A 24463-nucleotide genomic window follows, 5' to 3' on the forward strand; every position below is an offset into this window, starting at 1 on the left:
CCTTATCCTAAAAATTGAATAGTTTGCTTTTTTTTTTTAAGAAAAAATACCTTCAACACATTTGTGTATGTGTGTATTAGTTATACAAAGGTGATAAAGGGAATTTAATGTGCCATTTTATATTCTGCATGTAGCTACCTTGTCCTCCATTTATTGTAGTAGCAAACAAGAATCAAACATTTATAGTCAGACCAACAGTATTATGCAAATGCTACAATTAAATAAATTGAAGTGTTTGATGCAAAGCTCAAGTGATGTCCTCGGCCCAAGGTTTTTTTTTTTTTTTTTTTTTTTTTTTAGATTTGCATATAAATAAATTACTTGCTACAGCTTTCTGTTTGGTATTTTCTGTAAAGCAGACCCAGCGATATTTACTTTTATTATCAGATCAGCTCTCTGGATGAGAAGGGCCAGGGAAACAGCCATTAGCACAGAACATTTCTGCACGTGGTCACTTTTCGCGCATTGTCTGCCTCCTCTGCTGGGGAGCAGCATGAACTCTGAGAGAATCCCATTACAATTCATCCCTTAAGAAAAACATCAGTGAAACGGGCATGCCTATGAGGTCCTGAAGCTTTGGAAGTCTCCCTGGATGTTGTATAATAGATCCCTGAAGCAGCAGCAGACTCAGAAACCATCCTTTAACCTTGCTGTGGTCTTTTCCCTCTGTTTGATGAAGCCAACTACCTGCCATCAAGGAGGACCTGGCTCCTCTTCCTACAGCTGTCTGCCTGTCTGTCATTTACATCTCTGGGGTATAGTTACACATTTGAAATTTTCCCTTACCTCCCATCCCTAGTTGACTCAGGTTGAGGAGATGGCTCAGTGGTTGAACCCTGGGGCCTAGGTGGTAAAGGAAAGAACAGCTGCCCTGAGCTGTCCTCTGATCTCCACAGTCGTAGCACAGCATGCTATGGTACTGGCATGCCTACACATAAAATAAAGGGGCCTAGCACTTTGGAACATGAGACATGACCCCACCTCCACCCCAACACACACACAAAGCAGACACACTTCCTAGGGCAGCAGAGTGCTTCTCTGGTCTTGAGAGAGTCTTGAGGGGAAATACTGGATGTTAGTGAGCTGCTGAGTTATGTCAGAGCCCCGACTGTCTCTCTCCTGGGTCTGAACATTTTCAGGCATCTTGCTAATGCTTACAAATGTCTATTTCTATAATTCATTCTAGTGCTATTAGATACACCAAACTGTCTATATCCTAAGGTCTGGAGTAGCGAATAGAGTTTTCAGTTTTTTAATCAGGCCACAGAGGAGAATCTTACTAGCAGTAAGACAGAAGAAAACATGGTCCATATTCTCATTTTTAAGAGGAAAACATGAAGGTTTTTCTAGAGACTTAAGATGAAAGTTAATTAAAACTAAGTAGAATATTAATCTTAATTAATGAGATGCTGGATCCGTTAATCTGCTTCACAGCAATACTTGTGTTAGGCAGCACATTTATAAGCCCGGGACAGTTCTTCATCTGCAAGTAATTACCTTTCTTGTAATGTTTGTGTCCATTATCTGGAGACCTTCATGTGTTCTGAAAGGATTCCATTCTGTTCCCTTTAGCAGATTGGATGAGCAGATGGCTTCCATATCTGCAAAGCATGTTCTAGAGATAAAAGAGCTTGCTTTAGGTCATATTATCAACAAGTGATGGAACCAAGGTAATGGGCTTTGGACCAGAAGCTTTTCCAAGAAGACGAGGGTGCCACTGTAAGCCTAGTTCCTTCAGCAGGGACCACATCTGCTCCAGGGAGAAGACCAAGGCTCTGGCCTGTGATGAGAAGGAATTAGCCCTTTATACTTGAAACCCCAGGAGCCTCCCATTTGGTGTGTCAGTGCCAAAGCTCCAAGGGCTCACAGAGAGAGGCTCCATGGAGCATCCAGGACATACACAGAGAAAGGCAGGCAGATGACAGCTGGAATTCTGGTGCACAGAAAGTCACACTTCAGAAAAGCAACACAGCTCTCTCTCCTTCATCCACCAGAAAGCCTCACCCAAACGCGACTGTTTTTAAATGTTACTCTTTGCCAAATAACAACTCCTTTTCTCATATCCAAATAGTCCTTCTTGTACTCCAAAAATTTCAATACGTGCAATTGTATTTATTTATTTACTTATTCATTTTGTGTGCGTGTGTGTGTGTGTGTGTGTGTGTGTGGCCACACCATCTCATGCCTTCATGTACTTGTGAAGGTCAGAGGACAACCTGTGGCCCTTCACTTATCCTACCATGTGGGTCCCTGAGATCACAAGTCGTCACGCTCAGAGGCGAGTGCCTTTACCAACAGGCGATCTCATCAGCCCAAGAAATACTTTAAGTGCTGTTTTGAGCTGGGTGTGCCTGGCAAGAGGATTGTCAATTTGAGGTCAACCTGGTCTACAGAGTCAACTCTAGGCTAAAGTTTGGAATACATGATGAGACCCTGTCTAAAAAAAAAAGTCTACGCTGGCTTGCAAATGTACGTGAAAGGAAAAGTTCCTGAATGAATACTATCTAATCATTATTACAATATTAGCCATATGTAATGGCCTTCTGTGATTGAACTGTAAGTATACATTCCAAGTCCCTATCCTAGAAAGATTCCTAGTCTGTGGTAACTGCGTCATCACTAATTCTATAGCTACACAATAGACTCCTTGTTGACAAGGAGTTTATCTATGGGTGAATTGACAGTTTTATATGATGCAGCGACGGTGAAGAATGGTGTAATTCCTGTGAGGATGATGTGCCCACTTCACCCAAAATGACATGCATTTGCTCTGTGGTTTATCATCCCATTCTGCAAGTTTATCCCGTGTTTTTCTGGGTACCTGGGCACAGATATAAAAGGCGCCTCTGGCCTGCATTGCAAACCGCAGGCATCGCCAGCATGGGGCTGATGAACGTGGCATTTCCACTTTGGACTGTATCATCCATTCCTGGAGGACTTGCCCAAACACAGTTTGCTCACTTATTTCCCCCACCCCCAATTTGCTATTCAGTAGATCTAAGGCTCAAGGGAAAGCAGAGATGAAGCTCAGCCCATTCGTGAGTCTCCATTTATGTGGGGCTAAGAAACTGTCTGCTAGTCCACACTGTATCATAATACCGTTAGCATCATAATCCCAGACGCATTGATCTTCTGATGAAAGTGCCTACAATGGTTTTTCCATTGGACTTGACATAATTTGCCATGAGTTAATGTGGTAGAACATTGTGTGAAGAATATCTAAGAAAACTTGGAGAACAACCATTTGGGAGAAATAGAAATTAATCTCATATTGCAGTGAGACAGTATGGTACTGATAGTTCCAAAGTCAATATTTGGCCTCTGACAGAGCAGAGAGCTCCAAGCAAACCACTCAAATATGGGAAGTGTGTGTGTGTGTGTGTGTGTGTGTGTTAATAAGGAAAATATGGAGTCCTAAACCATACATAAAATGAAGTCCAGCTTGTGAAAGACTTTCCCGTAAAAGCACTTTAATATCAGAATAGAGGAGACTTGCCTTGTGAACAAAAGAGGAAGGTGAGGTTTCCTAACATAGACGCGGCCAAAGTCTTACTTCTTGAAACTCTGGAGAGTTGTAACTGTTGCTCAACAAACACCATAACTGGAGTGAGAAAACAAGCCACAGATTGGGAAATGATAGTTTCAGTGTTTCTGTCTGAGAAGGAGTCTTTCTTGAAATTTGTAAACAATGCTCGTATGTCAGTAGAAACACATATGGCGAGAGGATATGCATTCATGGAAAAAGAAAACTGAACGGCCAGAGACATCTGAAGCGATGCCCAGCCTTGCTAAGAAGTGTAAATTTTTACCTGTTAAAATAGACAATGCCACTATTTCTGAAAATCTGGGATATAAGTCGCTGTCAGCTTGGTGGGAAGCTTGGCAATCCTGAGGACCAGCGGGATCCTCCAGCTCTGCCTCGGTTTTCTAGGTGAACACAGAGCAGCTCACATCCATGCCCTGGGAGATTCATCCAGGGATATTCACACCGTCACTGGCTGTAAGGGTGAAAGAGGAAATAAGTGAGAGGCGAAAGGAGCTAAGCTATACTGTTAGAGATCGCAGTTAAAATGCATATGCTAAATCAGTGTGTGTGTGTGTGTGTGTGTGTGTGTGTGTGTGGTAGGGTCTGGTGTTCTGGTACGTACTAACTTTACATATATGAACCAGGTTGTTTTGAATTTCCTGTGTATCCGAGTGGCCTAACGTCTCTCCTTTTATTAGTAGTACAATACTGTTTTAATTATTATAATGGTAGAGTAATTTATATTATAATGTTATTATAGATACATGTACACATATATGAAAAACAGAATCAGGCCAGAAATCAGGCAGCAGAATGACAGGTGGAGTCAAGGGCGAGGCTGTGCATAGCAGTGCTATTAATTATGCATAGGTACCACATATGTGGTAGGAGTCTAAAATAATTCATAGGAATAAACACCAATTTCCACACAATGGTGCCAAGGGAAGTTGTAGAGCATGATAAAGCCTACAGATAGAGTTACAGCATTCTTGTTTAAAAAAGAATTAAGTTCACTCTGCCTATCAAGGCCAACTTAACATATGCACTAGCCAACATATCATTCTGTATGTTGGAAACATCTTGTAATTAAAGAAAACTCACAAGCACACAAACACTGTGCTAATGGCCTCCTCAACGTGCCTCACCTCTTTGTGCATAGCAAGTTGGACGCCGAGTGGAGGCAAGAGAAACTTTGTTGAAGCTCATTTCCAATATGCAGATGACAGTCGGTCCTTGCTGATACCGCTTAACCCTGATTTGTGCAAAACAAGTTTGCAATCACTCGATAAGAAAACCGACTTAATTAGTGTGTTTCCCAGGGGACCTTCTAGTCCCAGTCAGCAAAGACTACGGCTTTAATTGAGATGGTGATGCCACTTAATTGGAACACCTGAGTAGGATTAAAGGGTGCTCAGATAAGGGGAGCTGGTTTCCCTGGTACCCAGAACTTCCCTGGCTTCCTGCCTTTTTTATGCCAGACTCTGCCAACTGGGAAGAAGCTGAGCCAAAGGCTTTCATTCTTCCATAGATGACTTGATGGAATGTTTTAAGTATGGATTCCATGTTCTTCAGAGGTTTTTTTTTTTTTTTTTTTTTTTTAACTGATGATGTTTAGAACGAAATGTGGAGACACTTGGTGTTTGCGTTGCTTTAAACTTGTTATTGATCTAACAGCGTGATGTCTATTTAATGAGATAAATGGATGGCCGTGTTGGGATTCAAGAATGAAGTTCAATCAATTGCATCTGATTGCATATATATGTAGAATAAAGAATTGGCCCACGCCATTGTGGAGGCTGACAAGCTTCAAACTCTGCAGTTGGCAAGCGGGAGACCCAGAAGAGCCAACAGTCCAAATACTGAAAGGCAGCAGATCTTGGAAGAGTCCAAAGGCTGGAAAGGACTAAGGACCAAGCTCAGAGCAGTCAGGCAGGAGAAACTTGTGTAACCACCTGAGAGGAGAGCTCAAGCACAGATGCTCTTACAGACACATTCAGGACAGTGGCATCTGGGTCAGGCTAACACGAAATTAACCATCACATCTCTCCACAAGGCTCCTTGATTGCATTGTTTTTTTATTATTACCCAGGACTGTTTACATTCCTTCATAATAAGGAGAAATGGTTGAGTTCCTCCATAAAATTGATGTAGTATTAACACAGGAAAATGCTCTTTCACACCTCGGCACTGATTTTTACAGATTTAAAAAAAATGCTCTATTAGCAGCTGGTATTGTGACCTCAGGACAGGGAAGTGCTTTACTTGAAAGAAGGTGAGCATTGCCCTCTGGAGGTCTGTGATTTCACCAGTGAGGGCTGGGGTCCATGTAGGGCTGATGTCATGGGGTCCCAGAACAGTTATTAATGACATGTGCACTTAATTTACAATTTACATAGAAAAGAGGGAGGGCTTTGGACAGCCTGGTGCCATCAAGGTAGTTAACACTCTGGGAGTTTGGGTGGTTCTAAGCAGTTCCTGTCTACTTTTAGACCATTACTCATCACCTGTGATGCGCTTTTCTGCTTTTCAGTTGTGTGCCACTCAAGGGAATTTCTAGTTTAGTGATTGATTAGCTGGGTTAGGTGGCTGCTGGCATCTGTTGAGTTTCCAGAAAATAAAGTTTGACCCCAGTGCTGGGCTGTGTCCTAAACTGTCATCAGTCAGATTCCATTTTGGGTGATGTTTGGGTTCTCCTCAAGAAAGCTGGCTCCAGAGATCTGGCACCTGCTAAATTCAAGTAGCGGCTGGTCTGAATCATTTTGGCAGTTCTCAAATTTTATAAATTAAGGCATGCGAAAATAATCTTTATTAACAAGCACCCCACCAGCCTTGCAAGTAGTTTTAAAGTTTTGGCTGGCCCGCAGAAATGTTGAATGTTCTACGAAGTTTTTCCTGAAGTTTGTTCTGCCTCCTCCTTATGAATACCCTTATCCTACATGAGCCAATATAAGCATACTTGGGCCCCAAGTGTTGTCCCATAAATGATTTTCGCATTAATGAATACTTAAAATGAAGAAAGAAGTGTACTTTCTGATGGGGTCCTGCATGTAGAGATTGGAGGACAACTGGGTGGATGCATTCCTCTCCTTCCACCTTTACGTAAATTCTTGGGGGTTGAACTCAGGTCCCCAGCCTTTAGGGGCACGTGCCTTTTCCTAATGAGCCATCTTGCCAGCCCAGCAGAGTCTCTTGAGAGAGAAAAGATAGAAAATCAAAAGCATATTAAACTGGTAAACTTCTGTGTGGAGACAGGAAAAATGAAACAAAAAAAAAAAAGGACATATTAAAAAAAAAAAAAAAAGCCAGTAAGAGGTAGCAGAGATTGTGCTGCACTTGAAGGGGAATCAGAAAAGCCACGAGGCTTAGTCTCTGGTTTGTCTCGAGCGGGGTCTGCCTTCTTTTAATGGACATATTACATTTACTTGCAAAGGAATATTTGAGATGATTTTTGAAATACTTTGAAAGCCTATGATAAAAGGTGTGCAGAAAAAGCCTTAAAATTTATGATTAGACCCCCCCAAAAACAAAACAAAACAAAACAAACAAACAAAAAAACAGCCAAGCAAATCTCATCCTCTCTGCTCCTGACTCAGTACTATATTGTTTTTAGTCCAGGGAAAGTGTCTGATGAACAAAAGCATTATTCTCCACTGTAATGTCTGGAAAGTCAGGTGCTAGAGCAGTTTAGATCCCTTTTCACTCTTTGGAGAACATTAGGCAACTTACAGAAGTGGCCAAAGGAATAAGATTTAGTCTCATCCGATTTGTCACGCTACAGCTGGAATCATGCCGTGTGGAAAATGCCAATACGATCTTGAACATTTCCAAGCTCTTTATCCAAATGAAGATGGGGAAAACCAAACCAAAACTAAACAGGGGCTACTTTATCACTTCTATCTAAGTATGGCTAAAGAAAGGTGTGTGTGTTTGTGTGTGTGAATATGCATGTTTCTAACAATACTAAAAGACAAACAGCAGTGAAACCAGAGCCCAGACCAGGCTTTTGGTGTAGTTTTATACATCTGTCCCAGATTCTCTTTTAATCTGGAAAAGCAGGCCAAAGTAGGGCTTTAATTTTCTGTAGAGTGGGGTAGTTACTGAAACTCATACAGTGGTTGAGCACCCGTCTAGTCTCCTCATCTCCTGCTTCACTTATTTGTACTAACCTATGAACTATTGTTTTGCAAATACACAGTGTGGATGAAAGCTTCATTTACTTCAGTGACTTCCATCCTTGGCAGAAAACACTGTTTTTTCTCCGTCGGTTCACTGGAGCTGGCCTGTTCCCCCTTAGACAGTATCTGCCTGTCTTTAAAGAGCTGAGCTCTGTTGTCACATTCTGAGATGTGGGGGTCTGCTCTGTGGACGGGAATTTTGAAACATTAGGGGCTTTAATAGTCCGAGGCAAGTTCGGTTCAAACTGTCCTCAGTTTTGGACCTTTGAGTATGAGTTTGGAAACCCAGGAACCTGGGCTGTATTGTTTATTCCTGATAGGCCTGACATTCCTCAGATGTGTGCTGAGCCCTGAGCAGTTTCTGGTGATTTTAATATCCTTAATGTAAGCTCCTGGAAGTGTACATATTTGCGTATTTCTCTGTGGATTAACATCCAAAGTAAATCACAGAGAACTTAAGTTGGTTTATAGACCTCTCACCTTTTAACTCATGCTGGAGTTTTTGCAAGGAGCCTGTGGAATCTGCAGAGTCAAGGCTGCCCATGCATCATTCTGCCATCTCCTAGTGGAGTCTGTTAAAAGCCTGTCACCCGAGCAAGCACTGGTAATAAATGTGTTCTCATTCTCTCCCCCAACTCTCTCCCTCTCTTTCCCTCTCCCTCCCTCCTCTCTTACTCCCCCCTCCTTCCCTCCCTCCCTCCCTCCCTTTCTTTAGTTCAATTATGGAGAATCCAATTTATCCTCATTCTCTAAGGCATTTCCTTGAAGAAAGAGAGTCCTTGGGCATCATTGTATGTAATTAGAATTTTGCGCCTCTGTGTTGTGAATTGGGATTTTCAGTTTCCCACCCTAAGGTGTAAAGTAATGGTGCTTGGCAACCCAAGATTGTAGCTGATGCTGTAATTCGTGAGGACTTATAAATCTCTACAATTTTAGAAACCCAGAAGAAATACATCGGCATATATTACACCTTCAAATTATTGAAATTTTTGGAGGCATTTTTGTTGTTTACCAAAATTAATCTTCACCTGCAAGCTTAGCACGTCTTCAGAAGCTGGACCAAAAGCCACTTAGTCCTCTTCTCACGTGACTCACCTCAGTTCCAGTGAAATGGCCATCTCATTAAAAATTTTTTGATACTTACACACTTACCTTTCATAATAGAAATCTAACATCTTGAAAACAATGATTTTTTTTTTGCTGTTTCACAGGAAAAGCTACAGATCAAAGGCTAAACAAATAACACTGGATAAAAACAATTTTAAAAGATTAGGAAAAAATAAAACAAAGTGTTTGAATTGTTCTGTGTCTCCTGACACAAAATAGCGTTTTAGTTTCTTGTATCTTTTTCTTATGAACTATTTTTCTAAAAGGAGTTGAAATAGAGGGAACATCTTTTGAGGAGATTTTAGATTTTTGAGCAGGGGTTCTCTACCTTATTAATCCTGTGACCTTTTAATACAGTGCATTATGTTGTGGTGACCCCAACCCCCAAATAATCTTCAGTGCTACTTCATAACTGTAATTTTGCTACTTTCATGAATAGGAATAAAAATATCTGATGTTCCTGACAGTCTTAGGTGACCCCAGTGAAAGGGTCATTCAATACCCCCCTCCACAAAGGGGTTGAGAACCACAGGTTGAGAACCACAGGCTGAGAACCTCTGCTTTAGAGCATGTATCTTCACTGAAGTAGCACCAGCAATAATTGAGACTGAAGACTAATACAGCATAAGCAGTATGATAGAGTAGAAACCAAATAACTGATAAATTGATTTGAATGAACCACTGCAGAACCTTCTAGAATGAAAATTCAGGTTCTTCAGACTTTATATAAATTTCAGCCAGACTGTCACGTTTCCCATCTTTATAAAATGATCAAATCAAACAAACCAGAAAGTAATTGTTAATAATTCCAAATATCTTCATGGGCAAAGCTTATTTAAAAGCTTAGGAGGAGTTAACCTGTCAGGTTCTGATTTCTGTGAACAAATATGCACGAGGCTTCATGGTTTATACCTTAATTATAAGCAATCAAGCCCCAAACCTTCCTTCCTGGGATGTTGTCATGGGTTCCATTATTATTGTGTATTGTGGTTTTTCTTGAGTCTTGTATATTTATTCAGCTGTTCTGCCATCCGTTCATCAAATATTTGTTGAGTGTACAAATACAGCACACCCCTGGAGGACAGATAAGCTGTATTTAAACAGTTGTAGCAGAAGTGGTGCACAGTTTGGGAGGGTGCTAACGGTGGTGAGATGGTTTCCAGCTGGGCAGGTCTGAAAAGAACCCTTTCGGGGTTGGCATTGGCCTCCGGGCTCGAAGAGTGTGAAAATGAGTGATGGAACACTTATGGGGAGAAAGGGATGGATGAGGCAAGGTTTGGGTTTCCTGTAAGACAGGGCTGGGGTTCCTTCAGTGGCCTGCTGGGAAGTTACAGGCAGTGAGGAGCTACTGAGGGATATCACACAAGAACCGACACGTGCTGACAGGCCAGGACGCAGGGATCTGTGACATCTGCAGCTAATGAGGCCTGTCCCTTACAACGTTCAAAAGAATGCCCCTGTTTCAATGCCGGGACTCCGTTCTGCAGGGCTGCCCCCCCCCCCCAGTCTAGCATCTGTCTTTTGCAACTTGTGGCAGCTTTATCTTGGGTGGGTCCCAGCGGCCATTTTATTTTTGTCTCTCCTATTCTGTCCCTTCATCCTAGACTTCTTAGAGTCTGCTGCTATTCCACAAATGAAGTGTTGGCTGTTTCCACGGTCCCTAGGGAATCTGTGTCTCAGTCCTAGCATTCCCTTCTTCTGCTCTGCACATTTTTTTGTTCAGGTTTTTAGAGCAGAGAGCTAAGTATTTTTTGCCTTGCTGTGCTGGAAAAAAATTAATTGAGAGTTAATAAAGTCCCAATACACGATATGAGGATTGAAGTGGGGAAAGGGGCCAGAGAGATGGCTCAGCAGTGAAGAGCACTCACTGCTGTTTGAAGGATCTGAGTTCAGTTCCCAGCACCGACACTATGCAGCTGTTACCAACTGCAGCTCCAGCGGATCTGGTGCCCTCTGGTGGTCTCCGGGAGCATCTGCACACATGTGGCACACATAAAGAATAAAAATAAACATAAACAAAAAACATAAACAATAAAAAAAACTTGAAATCATGTAGAACAGAGGATTTGATTGAACCTGGGAATCAGAGAGAAGGGAACTGAATGGGCGCTGAGTTTTTGAGTCCCCGTGTGTATGAAAATGGTTTTGGAAGGGCCCGCAAATACCTTTTCTGTAGAAAGCTGAAGCAAAGCCAAGCTTTGCGGCTAGAGCTGTGGAAGAGGCCTTTTTTGGCTGCAGTGAAGATTGCTGAGGGAGTAAATTGTAGCAGCACGATGCTCCGCACGGGCTGAGGCGCGGCCGAGCAGGATCAGCTGAACTGTGCTGATACTCAAACCGGAAGCTCTTCCGCGGAATCCAGCCTCCGTGCCACCCACCAGCCTCCTTGTGCCGGGAGCTACGGCAACGTGTCTTACAGACACGTTCAGAAAGGGAGGTGTCACAGTGAATTGGGGGACAGGGAGGTGAGGCGAGTCCAAGACTCTGGAATCTTGAAAACTGGAGAGTGAGTGAGCTATTCTGCAGCAGGGTTTATTTGGGGGAGGGGCCTGATCCGCGGCTTTGGCTTCCCAAAGAAATACTAAATAACACTGAAAATGTTACCAGTTAACCGATGGTCAGGTAATGTTCTAGACACCCTTTTTTTTGGTAACATGTAGACATTTTTTTTCTTTTACTCCCCATAAAACCCTGTGATTGGGGCTCCTCGCAGGTGGGAGAGAGGAGGCTCAGTGTAGCAGCGGCCTTCAGTTGGCTAATGCTAGTGTTTCATGCAGTTGAGCTTTTTCAGTTTGGTTTTTCTTTTCGAGACAGGGCCTCACGGTTTAGCCCATGCCGGCTCTGAACTGTTAAGGGCTGGAATTTCAGACGTACACTTTTATGCCTGGCATTGTGTAGTTGGTTTTCAACTCAGGGATACACGGAGGCTCCGCCTCTTAAGCCAAAACATCCATGGAAAGGTGGGTAATATTTATTTCAAGCTTGCAGTGGGTGGGGTGGCTGCTCTCTGTTCTGCGTGTCGAAATGCATCCAACTCAAGAGTACAGTAGGCAGATTGCTTTTTAATTTATTTTCCTTAATTCGTTGGTTGAGGCGGAAGAGTGTCTCCTGGTACTTGGATAAGGGCTTCACCACTACCGTTATCATTTCAGTCACTTTTGCCAACATTTTAGTCACGTTCAGGTACTGTGTGCCAGCAACGGCACCAAGTACTTTGACTGAGTTGTTTCGTGTGATCATTACAATAATTCTGTGAAGCCTCTACCGTTTTTCACGTGAGAAGGAAGAGAAGGTAACTCCTAGGAGGTCAGAGAGCCAGCAAGTGGCAGGAATACTTGAGCCCATCTCTGTCCATCTTTCTACCATACTGGTATTTTGTCCCAACCTCAGGCAGACAAAATTCTTTTTCAGCCTCAAAGTCTTTACATTGGGTGCTCCCTTACGTAGATCCAGACAGGTTTAATCTAATGTCTGGGTGCATTTTAGATCAGCTTTGGTCTTTTTCTTCCTGGGGTCTTTTGATGCTATTTGCTGTTTCATTTCCATTTGAATGAGTCATTAAATGAATGCAAGAAATCTGCAACCTTTTCTTTGTAAGAGTGATTTGGTGGTGGTGTGTGGATGGTGCCATGTGTTTATATTCAAGTCCCAGAAATATTTTTCTCACACCTTGGGAAGGCGACATTGAGGCACCTGGGCAGAAGCAGGGCGTACCAACAATGCTTGGTGAGGTAGCAAAAACTTGGCTTTATAGCTTCACAGAAATGATCATAAAAAGAAGGCCACCCCCTTTCTTTCATTCTAGTGCTTGCAAGAGAGCAAAAAGTAGCATTAATAATTAGCACAGTACTCCTCAGACAGACCAAACAGTGCTTACCTGGCGGTAAAGGGCAATTTTTGCTTATCATTTACATGTTTCTATAAAGTAAGACTCACTCTCATTGTGGGAATTCTTGAAGATGTCCCACTCCCGTGTAAGGAAATTATAGACAAGGATATAGGATTACTACTTATGCGATGTAATAAAAGCTAATAAAATAATAACCAATTAGATGCATATAAAGCCAGAGTATATTAAAGTATTATGCAAATGCTGATTAATTGTAATACCATAAACTCTGGGAGCAAGCAAAAGCATGCCTGATTCAAATTATAGGGGCTTTTACTTGCATTTCTACAGAATCTATTATTAGTGGGTCTCAAAGGACCTTACAAGTAATAATTACTAAAGCCCATAAATATTACTCATAAATGTCATTTTGTTAAGGGAATACAAAAGAACTCCCCTTTCTCATACACATTATAAGACTGAAAAATGCCCAAGCAAAAGTAGGCGTGTCTGTCTGTAGAGGGTATTGGAATGCATGGGTGTTTGGCTGTGATTTCATAGGCATACAAACAGGCGGCTGTGGGAGTCAGGGTTCTCCTACTGAGCATTGCTATATACCTGGCTAGAATTCTTCATTTAGTTCTGAAATTTTACATGCATAATAGCCCTGTGCAAGTTTTGCCAGTAATTTAAATTTTAACATTTCTCTGTCAACTAAAACATCAGATTTGAAAAATAAAAGTTAAGCCAGGCCTCCCATGAAGTTTTAAAAAATGTTTTGGAATGTTATTCCTGGTTTATTTTTTCCCCCAGGCTCCTGGCCTACCCATTCCATGCTGTAACTGCTTGTCCGAATAGATGATGAAACTGACATTTATCTACATACTTGGAAACCAAGTATCAAATGCCAAGAGCCTTTCCAGTCTGGCTCAGAATGCTCCCTTCTGCTGTAGTGAGCAGGGGTTGGAAAGACAAATGGATCTTCCCCGTCCCTCCAACTCCCAGGTCCTGCGTGATTGACAGCAAGATTTACCCCTGGGCTCAAGAGACCAAAATGTCAGTGCTGGTCAGTGTGGCAATGTGATTGTTCCTTCACAATCATACCTCAGTGTCACCTCGACTCGGAGAATGATGTTGACCCAAGTCTACCTCCCTTCACCATCAGGGACAGTCGGCCTGGAGAGCCGAGGGAGTTGGCTGAGGTTAGATGGGCGGGTTCTAGCTCACAGGCAGGGTAGGAGCCACAGTCCAGGTCTCTAGACTTTTTATTTTTCAGCCTCATAACGTAATGCTTCTATTTTTAAGGTCAAACAATAGAAAAGATCTCAGTGAAAATGTTGACAGTGGAAAGCATTATTCTAAATAAAATTTTAATCAATTATTTGTTTTATTTATTCACTTTCCATCCCACTCGTAGCCCCTTCCCTCCTCTCCTCCTAGTCCCACTCTTCTTCCTTTTTCCCTGTATCCCCCTTTCCCTCTCCCTCAGAAAAGGGGAGCTCCCCCCCAACATACCCATCCCAGCATATCGATTCACATCAGGACTGTGCGCATGCTCTGCCATAGTGGTCTGGCAAGGCCCCCCAGCTAGGTACAAGTAAGTGATAGAAAAACACACAAGAGAGTCCTTGTCAGAGAAAGCCCTCATTCCACTTACTAGGAGAGCCCACATGAAGACCAAGCTGTACATCAGGTCCATATGTGTAGGGGGCCTAGGTCCACTCCAAACATGGTGTTTCAGTCTCTGCAAGCCTCCCTGGGCCCTGGTTAGTTGGCTCTGTTGGTCTTCTTGTGGACATCCTGTTAGAAGGTAAAAACAGAATAGACAGAGGAAGAGCTCAAAGAGAGGGAACGAGCTAGGAGAGGGAGTGCTGAGGGAAACGAGGGTGGGGATCTGATGTGAGGAGAGGGCGGAAGGAGGATAGAGGACATGCAAAGGAAAGAGAAACCTCGTGGGCATCTCTGAGACAGGCTGGAGACCTAGGGCAGGGTAGGCTTCTGGGAGGATGTGGGGGTGACTCTAGCGGAGACCCCTACTAGTGGGGGTCATGAAGAATGAAGAGGCCACCCTCTAACCAGAAAAGACTCCTTGTAGAGGGCGGGGAACACCAACAAAAACTTCATTCGACCTCAAATTTACCCTGCCCACAAGATGTGCAGGAGTAAAGATAGAGCAGAGACTGAGGGAACGTCCAACCATCTCCTGGCCGCACCGTGGGAGAGGGCCCAACCCCTGATACTATACTTGCAGACTGGAGTCTGGCATAGCTGTCCTCTGAGAGGCTCCACCTAGCAGCGGATCAGAACAGATGCTGAGACTCACAGCCAAACGTTGGGCGGAGCCAGGGCACCTTGTGGAAGATTGGCAGGTCTCTAGACTTTTAAGTCAGACTCTCCCTCTACCTCTTGGCAATCATGACACTTTACGTCACAAAAAAACTAGGAGCATAGGACCACAAGTTGTTGTTGTTGTTGTTGTGTGTGTGCACATACATACAGTATGTGTTTGTGTGTGTTTGGAGGCTAGAGGTTAATGTTAAATGACTTCCTCAGTTGCTCCCACTTTATTTATTTATTTATTGAGACAGGCTCTTTCACCAAACCTGAATCTCACTAATTTAGCTAGACTCCTGGCTGGCAAGTCCCACAATCCTCCTGGCTCCATCTCCCCAGGCACAAGATTTTCACATGGATGTTGGGGATGTAAATTCAGGTCTCCGTGCTTGCATCACCAACACTTTACCGACTGAGCGTCTTCCCTCCTCAGTATTGTGTTTTCATCCAGGACTGTGGAGGCCAAAAGAGTAGAGGCTCAACTTCAGGTTCTGAAGAAAAAAGAGAGCTGTGTATACAGAGTTTGGGAGGGTGGACTCTGAGAGGACTGTCATGAAGGAGAATAAATAACAGACTAGGGTGGATAGGAGACGCTCTTCCTGTCATTGCAGTGAGTAAAATGTACACCAGAAGAGACTCCCCTTGTACTGAATGGTCCCTGGGGACTCCGAGCTCTTCAGAGTGATGCTGGAAAGTGAGAGGGGTTTCGAAGCAGGGACGGCAGGGCAGCATTCCTGGAGAATGCAGGCTGCCGACAACCCCTGGCCAGCAGTGGTGTCTGGGATGTGGGGGGTGGGGGAGGATATTAAAGTAATTTGATGTCTATTCTGTGAGGCATGGTATCTTTCAAAAGTCCTTTTTTTTTCATATTTTTTCCCCAGGGAAAACTGAGGCCTCTATCAAAAACTTCAGTCCCTACTACAGCCGCCAGTATTCTGTGGCTTTCTGCAACCACGTGCGCAGTGAGGTGGAGCAGCAAAGGGACTCAACGTCACAGTTTCTGAAGACCAAGGTAACCACGGACATTTGATTTACACCTTTCCCTCGCCGGAAGAATGGTCACAGATGCTAATATTTCAATAATTTGAATGACAGTTTTTAAAACTATGCTAAAATCATTTTGTGCTAAATAGAACTGCCTTGAAGTGAGAATTTATGTGATTTTGTTGATTGTATGATCTATAGGAAAAGAAAGCTAGAAAGGTTCAAATGTCACTATGTGCTTTTCCTCATTGATGTTTTGATACCAGGAAATTTAGCTTGCTGTTGTGAAGTTCAGTCTGAAAACAAATTCATGATTAGGTTTGTTTTGGTCAATGATCTAACATGATTTCCCCTGAGTTGTCTTTGATCTGGTATGTGTGCTTCAAAATTCCCTACCTTCCTGGAGCTTATGTAGGAGTGTAGGAGACAGACAATAAACAATGGAAGAGAATCATAACAGGTGATGGCAGGATAATGACAAAGGCTGAGGAGAAAGATGAAGCAAGAGTCTTGTTTGGGGGGAGTTGATTGGGAAGGAAGCCCCTATAGAGATGGCATCGCATGTGATGACAAAGTAGGAGCAGGTGGTGAACAATAACAGCTGTGGAAAAGTATCCCAGGAAGATGGAGCAGGAAGTGGAAAGTCCCTCCAGCCCTGAACCCCCAAGACTCTACCAGCTCTGTGAGTGAGGGAGAGTGGTGGCCAGTGACTGCAAGGGGACAGGGAGGGACCTCAACCTGTAGGCTTGATTTTTAGTGTGATGGGACATTCCATGACACAGAAATCTAAGAGAGTAGTTTTTTTGTTGTTATTGTTCTTTAAAAAAAAAAAAAAAAAACTTTGGGTGTCACACTTGCATAGGCTTGCTGCCTAGGCAGCCTGGCCCTCAAGTTCTGGAGACCTGCCTATCTCTGCGTGCCTGCCACTGGGATTACAGGTGTGGCTAATGCTTGTGAGATGAGCCCTTCACTGACAGAGCTGTCTGCCAGCTTGGGAAGGAGCCAGTTTTGACAGAGCTGGTGGAATCTGCTGTGAGGCAACTGGCAGCAGGAATGTGAGGATGTCTTGGCTTTTCACTTGAGCAAAGCAAGGAAATGGAGTTGCCTTTTGCTCAGAGAGGGTTAGGGGAAGGTGAGGATTAGGGGCAAGTGGGAGTTAGGGGTGAGTGATGGTTCGGAATGAGTGAGGGTTAGGGGTAAGCGAGTTTAGGAGTAAGGGTTAGGGGAGAGTGGGGGTTAGGGGTGAGTAGAGATTAGGATTGAGTAAGAGTTGGGGTGAGTGGAGTCAGTTTGTTTTGCCAAGAAAAGTTTGAGATGCTGTTTTATTTTCTTTTTGAAAAATATATTTTATTCCTCCCTCTCCCTGTGTGTGTGTGTGTGTGTGTGTGTGTGTGTGTGTATAGTGCGCACAGCTAGGGCATCCAGAAATGGTGTTAGATTTCCTAGAGCTGGAGTTACAGGTAGCTTTGAGCCACCTGCTGTGGGTGCTGGGAACTGACTTTGGATGCTCTGCAAGAGCAGCAAACACTCTTAACCACTGAGCCAGTTCTCCAGCCTGAGATGATGATGGTGACTGTGGTGATGATGATGGTGGTTGTGATGGTGATGATGATGGTGGCTGTGATGGTGATGATGATGGTGGTGTGGTGATGATGATGGTGGCTGTGGTGATGATGATGGTGGCTGTGATGGTGATGATGATGGTGGCTGTGATGGTGATGATGATGGTGGTGTGGTGATGATGATGGTGGCTGTGGTGATGATGATGATGGTGGTTGTGATGGTGATGATGATGGTGGCTGGTTGTTCTGATCTGGAGCCCAGTAGGTAGGTAGGTAGATCTACCAGTAAGTAGATGGAATCTGGGACTGTTAGCTAATAATGGAGAGAAGCAGTGGGGTATGATGGGAGGAGGACAGAGACAGAGTGGAGAAGCTCGGGCCTCAACAGCATTTGCAGATCCTGCAAAAGAGACGGTCCAGAAAAAAACAAACAAACAAACAAACAAACAAAAAACAGAAACAAAAACAACAACAACAAAAAAAAAAACTAAGAAGAAACACCCTGAGGAGATGGAGAAATGAGTCAAGAAAGAAAGGAATGAGTGATGAGGGGCCAGCTGCAGTTGAGAGTCTGAGTTAATCAGAGAATTTAGCAGCATGGGGAATCCTACAAAACAGTCCCAGAATTTAAGGAGCATGTTAAGGATGCAAGTTCAAGACCTAGAAAGATGCTCAGCGGTTAAGAGCACCTGTTGCTCTTGCAGAGGTTTGAGTCCTAGCACTGCACGGTGGCTCACAAACACCCAGAACTCAGATCTCAAGTTCCCAATGACCTGATGTCCTCTTCTGTCCTTTGTGGGCTCCACACAGGCATGTAGTTCATATACATACACACAGGAGAAACACTTATACACATACAATACATAAGTAAACTTAAAGAAAGAAAAGAAAAGAATGCAAATTCCAGCCATGTATGGTGGGGGGTGGCTGTAACCTCAGCCCTGGGCAGACAATGGAGGGACAATCATTTGATCCCAGGAACTGGGGACCAGCCTGGGTAACAGACTCCCACCTTAAGCAAAAGCACTGCCATTTCTGTTTCCTGAGCCAGACACTCAGACACGGTAAGCCTAGCAGGAGACTACAGTTTTGATTAAGTGGCCCAAGTTTGGGAAAAGCCACACATAAGAACTATAAAGTTGCTTTCAGCCTCATTTAAAGAGATGAGTGAGGTCCTTTTTATCTTTTAATGAGGCAAGATAGAAGGATGCCTCATTATCTGTCAGGGCAGTCTTTAAGCCCTGGAATTTGGAATGGAATTTATTTCATTCCTTAGATGAGTCTTAAAAGAAATAGGCCTGTCTCTTCTTCGTTATTCACATAATTTTTTTTTTTTGCTCTAAAGAAAAGTGATGTTTTGAAGGCAAAGAATGTTTGTTTAAAAGGGAGAGATCAATGTAACATCAGTGACATGTAAGACAAGAGGCATATTCCTATATTTTGCAATAATATGGAAATTGTATAGCAGAGCAGAATGAGTGTTCTCCTTATTCAGAAAACCCAATAAAGACCTAATGAGGAACCTAATAGAAATTCCTCTAGCACATATGTCAAAGCTAATGAGAGATGTTCATGAATATAAAGAGATAGAATTGATCATTGCTGGCTTGCCTTGTTCAACCAAAAATGCACTTCTTAAAAAGCAGGAAGATGAGGCCTGGCAGTGGTGGTGCACACCTTCATTTCCAGTGCTAGGAAGCGTTTTGGAGGCCAGCCTGGTTGGCAGACTGAGTTCCAGGGCAGCTAAAGCTACATAAATAAACCATGTCTGGAAAAACAAAACAAAAAGCAGAAGGATGGGCAAAGTGTTCCCAGCCTGGTCTCCACTGCCTTTGGAAAAGGTGTGATGTGTAGGTGGCTATTTTGAACTGTCATTATTATCATTTGGGTCATGATTATGATTATGATTATGATTGTTATTATTATTTTGAGTCAGGGTGTCTCAATGTAGCCCTCCATGGCCTGGAACTCAAAAGATCCACATGCCTCTGCCTTCCAAGTGCTGGGATGAAAGCATGTGCCAATGCACCCGGCAAAACTGTCAGTTAGATGTAATCCGGAATTACCTGGGAGAGAGTCCTATTGAGGAGTTCTCTACATCAAGTGACCTGTGGACGCGTGTCTTAGGTGCTTTCCTATTGTTGCAATATGACACCATGACCAGAGCCACTTACAGAAGAGTTTATCTGGGGCTCACAGTTCCAGAGGGCTATCATCCATGATCATCATGGCAGGAAGTATGGCAGCGGGCAGGGAGGCATGGCAGAAGAGTGGTAGCTGAGAACTCACATCTTGAGACACCACCACAGGCAGAGAGAGAGAGAGAGAGAGAGAGAGAGAGAGAGAGACTTGGAATGGTGCAAGCCTTTTGAAACCTCAAAGCTTGCCCCCTCCAACACACCTCAAAGCCACATACTTCCTCCAACAAGCCACACCTCCCAATCCTTCCCAAACAGCGCAACCAACGTGGAACCAAGTATTCAAACACATGAGGCCATGGGTCATTCTCACTCAAACCACCACATTGTGACTATGGGATATTGTCTTAGATGTTTAGGCTCAGGAAGACCTAACCTCCCACTGTGCTCCCAATGGGAGGCACCACGGAACTGTGCAAGAGAGAGGAAAGCAAGCAAGCAAGCAAGAATCCAACTTATTATAACTGTCTTTGCTCTTGGCTGGATTTGATATGACTAGCTTCTTGAGTTCCCTGAGAGGATGGACTGTGGCCTGGAATTAAAAGCCAAACAATCTCTTTATGCTCAAAGTTGCTTTTGGAAGTCAAAATGTTTTTATCACAACAACAGAAACAACTAGGACAACAGGAAACCAGCTGAGTAGAAGCAACCTGGAGGCATATCAGTGAGTTTCAGTAGATACCATAAGGCGAACTCATTACACTGCCTCACTCATTCCTGCCTACAGTTATCAAGCACTTATTAAGTGCTGCATGCATGCAAAGGATATTCCTCTAATACCCTCTGCCATAGGCTCCCATTCCTAATCCATATAGAGGGAAATGAGAATCAGAAAAATACCATGTAACAAGTGTCTGCATTTTCTGTGAATGAGTAGGAAAGGAAATTCACGGTAGCCAGGAGACAGCAAGTTTCCCCAGGATTGCTCCAGGATTGCTCACACCATAATTTCCTAAATTAGTCCTTAAATATGATGAATAATGTAGAGTTATCAAGCTATATCATCTCTTGTTGTGACAGTTAACCATATTCATCTTCTTTAAGCCCCCATTGGAACCAGGAACTGTTTTGTATGAAGCTGAGATCTCACAGTTTGCGGAAGACATCAGGAAATGGAAGGACAGATACATTGTGGTGAAAAACGATTTTGCTGTGGAAAGCTATGAGAACAAAGAGGTAAGATATGCCCATGCTGCCACCATGTCTTGTTGAAGCATTGGCTGTGTTAATGAGCATGCCCCGGTCTTGGCAATTGATTGATCAGGCACTCATCTCAATTAAGAAGGTATTTGCTGATCACCTACTGCATGCCAGATGTCTTATATGGATGTGAATGGAGAGTAGTTGCTCAAACACGGGATTACAGGCTTCGGAAAAGCGATGGCAGATGAGTGTGGGAATGGGCTATAGGGCTCCTATGGTGTCTCGTGTGGGAGCTCTTTCAGTGACCATTCCCTCAACTTCAGCCTCTGGCTTGTCACTGGGTCCTCTGTCCTATCTCTTTCCACTGTTAAGCCTCACATCTGACACATGGCTGAGGAGTTGTTAGTCAGTAAGAGGGACTACATCTGCAGGGTTTCCCACGGACCTCGAGCGCTCTGAGTGCTTCGTTCCACTTACACTTAAGGATTTTCATTTAGTTAGACCTTTTCCTGATTATCTGTCTTATCTTTACCAAGTGGGGGAAAAAAAAAAGCTAAGCTTAGCTGTTAAAGTGTCCACACCTAGAGGACTTCAGATTTTTTTTTTTTTATGTTTCTGTTTTCTTCCCTCTTACAGAGGTCATGTTCAGCCAGAGCAGAAAGGACACTGAGCAGTGAATGTGGAAATCTTCAGTTTAGTCAAGTTGTGTCACTGATTAGAAGTAAACTATGAACTCCTCTGTCTCCATGCCTGGTGAACTGAGGAGTGAATCAACTGGTCCCAGCAGATTCTAGAGCGCTCATGCTGTTTGCGCTTCCCACACAGACACACTCTCAAGCCCGCTTCGAAACGTTTGCCTGTATTTGAATTTCATTTGAGCCTCAGTCCACACTCCCAATTGTCAACACACTTTGAACAATAATGACGAACCATCACAGACTTTTAGACTTTTCACAGACCTCCTACAGTGCCCCCTTGAAGGCTGAGGAGAGGTGGGGTATCTCAATAACTTCATGGGCTTCGAATTACATCTTTGACAGTTATCAGATGCATGCCTTTAGCCAACTTACGTATCTTGTCTGTTCTCAGTTTTCTCTTCTACAGTCTGGCAAGTACAGGTCCTTAGAGTGAAGGAAATGAACGCATTGGAGCTCTGAGCATCTGACCAGCCCGTGGTTTAGTCCAGAACAGAGCAATTGTTGATAGGATTGCTACTAACTGAGAGGGCTCGTTATTAGATTTATTGAGATTTTCACCGCATTTGACAGAAAACAAAATTTCTCTGTAAATTAAATCTTGGCGATTTTCCTTCTTTTTTCACTTTTAAAGATGCTCTCCCTCGATTTGAAATTCATTCTTTCTTTTCTTTGCTCATCAATTATAACTAGTTTATTTAAGTTACAAAGAGAGGATGAGCAAATTTGATAATGATTAAATATCTACAAGCCACCTGGGTACTGAAATGAAAAGTCCACGCGGCTTGTCATCATTGTCCGACATTATGACAAAAATCCTATTTGTTAATTTGTAAAAGTATTTTTTAAAATCACATGTTGGACGTTTAACTATTCATCAGTGTCTTGTTATTTTATTGAGAATCCAATTTGGCGTTGAGCACAGGGACATCAAAGCGCTCTCATTTCATAATTCACCCCAGTTTCCCTCACATTTGCCGGGGACTTGACAGATGCCAGGATGCGCCTGGAATCTGTCATTCACCGCTGGGTCATTGCACGTTATTTGACCCTGGTGAGTTTCGGCCTTCTCACTCGTAAGATGGAGATAAGGTCAGAGCGCTGTCTTGAGGATCAAGTGATAGGACGTGTAAGTGTATAAACGCGTATCATAACCCCAAACAAAATTCATAGTTGAGTCCTGTCCAAATCGGATTCTTTCGCACTGTCTCAGAAGCATACCAAGATGGAGTCTCCTGCTGTGCTCTGGGTCCCCAGCGCATTTAAGCAGTTGGTTCTTCCAAGTATTAAAGCAAGTTCTGTCGCACTCTGAGTGTTTGTTTTGTTTGGGTCTCTCCAGGCACCGTCTTACAAATGGAATGCGTTATTTTGAGTTTGTTGCCCAGATCAATGTTATTTTAGTTATTCCCAAGGGCACACTTTCAATTTGGGCTCTCAGTTTGCCCCCAAGTTACTGTAACTTGTCTGGACAATCAGCCTGCCCATCAGATGCACACACTTGCATTTCGTCTCATTTGCTCATCCCTGAGGTGTGTCGGCCTAGGCACTCAGCCGGGCACCAGATGGCATTCGGGGCTCTCAGACAGCGGTTTGTCTTATCTGCCAGCCAGAGTGTCTTCTGATGTCATGAAGCTGCACTTCCATTCCAATGACTTCAGTGCAGAAAATCCAGTCACCTCTGAGGGCCAATGACTGCACATTTTATTATGACAATATTTTTGTGTTTTTGCTGAAACTCCATGGTAACTATCATTGTAGTTATGTGTTCCACACTTTCTCTCAGCAACACATGACTGTGTCAGCCGAGTACTTTGGGCAGTGTGCTCATATACATGTGTGTGTGTGTGAGAGAGCGAGAGAAAGAGAGGTTGCCATCCTTATGGTTATCAGGGTGAGTCAGAGACACCAGCGGCTGGAGTGGTGAACATGATGGCGACTTACAGATGTTACTGATATTCATCCTTCCATTTAAGAACAGACCTCCTGGGAATCTCTCTGAGATTAGAGACTCTGCTTTCCCATGCTGGGAAGGACCATTAGACAGAAGTTAAAAAAAAAAAAAAAAAGAAGGTGAATAAATGACCCTAAATGACATAGTTTAGGGATGCCTATCACTGGGTAGATATGCCTGGACTGGTTTGTTGTTTAAGATTTCTAATATTTTCCAAAAATATGTGTTGGCAGAAACCATTCACTTGTGCCTTTTCTTCTCAGGCCTATCAGAGAGGAGCTGTTCCTAAGAGCAGAATTCTTGCAGCTGGCGGGAAGGTGGTAACCTCAGAAGAGGAGTACAGCCTCTTATCGGATAAGCATTTCCCAGATCCCACTGGTGAGTGGCTCTGTCTTTCCCTGAACTTACTTTGTATAGCAGACCAGCAGTCCTCAGCGATGGAGAACGGTTCCCTTCTAGGGATGAGTGGCAGTGGCTGGAGACTTGGTGTTTGCTGTAGACAGTGCTCTTAAAAACCCCCCACAATACTCAGGGTAACCCTGATGATGACAGATAAGTGGCCTGAGGGCCCAGTAATGCCAGCGGGGAAAACCTTGGGCGAATTCCTATACTCTGTATTCAGCTAGAAAGTAGAATTACTTTATTCTGAGTCAACGTCATACCGTTTCTATTACTTCACTCAGTCACACAGGCAGCTGCTGTGTTTCTGGCACTTGGCAGGAGTGTTCCTGGAGCTTTGGGGATACACTGTAGAATTTAATAGTAGTGTCAACACAGCAGAAAAAAACAGGTTAAGTATCCTGTGTGACGTGTATGATTTCGTTTTTCAGTACGCAAGTCTTGATTTGTTAGGGATTGTTATCTAACTTATAGCGATGTGCAATAAAATAGTCTGAACACTTTAAATAAAGGTCACGGGGACTCATAGCTACTGAGGGAAAGAAACCATTGCCCTTGTTCAC

The 24463-nt window shown here is 43.4% G+C and overlaps 1 protein-coding gene across 1 annotated transcript in view; it reads left to right on the plus strand.

Annotated features, from left to right (window-relative positions):
- The window catches only part of Niban1 (niban apoptosis regulator 1), a 152693-nt gene that overhangs the window by 54861 nt on the left and 73369 nt on the right, over positions 1 to 24463 (plus strand). Inside the window, exons 2-4 of the mRNA XM_021640023.2 lie at positions 15850 to 15980; positions 20757 to 20888; positions 23765 to 23879. Of these exons, the coding sequence (XP_021495698.1) occupies positions 15850 to 15980; positions 20757 to 20888; positions 23765 to 23879 (378 nt within the window). The remainder of the gene's footprint in view (positions 1 to 15849; positions 15981 to 20756; positions 20889 to 23764; positions 23880 to 24463) is intronic.

The sequence above is a fragment of the Meriones unguiculatus genome, chromosome 11 (genome assembly GCF_030254825.1).
Source record: "Meriones unguiculatus strain TT.TT164.6M chromosome 11, Bangor_MerUng_6.1, whole genome shotgun sequence".
Taxonomy (NCBI): domain Eukaryota; kingdom Metazoa; phylum Chordata; class Mammalia; order Rodentia; family Muridae; genus Meriones; species Meriones unguiculatus.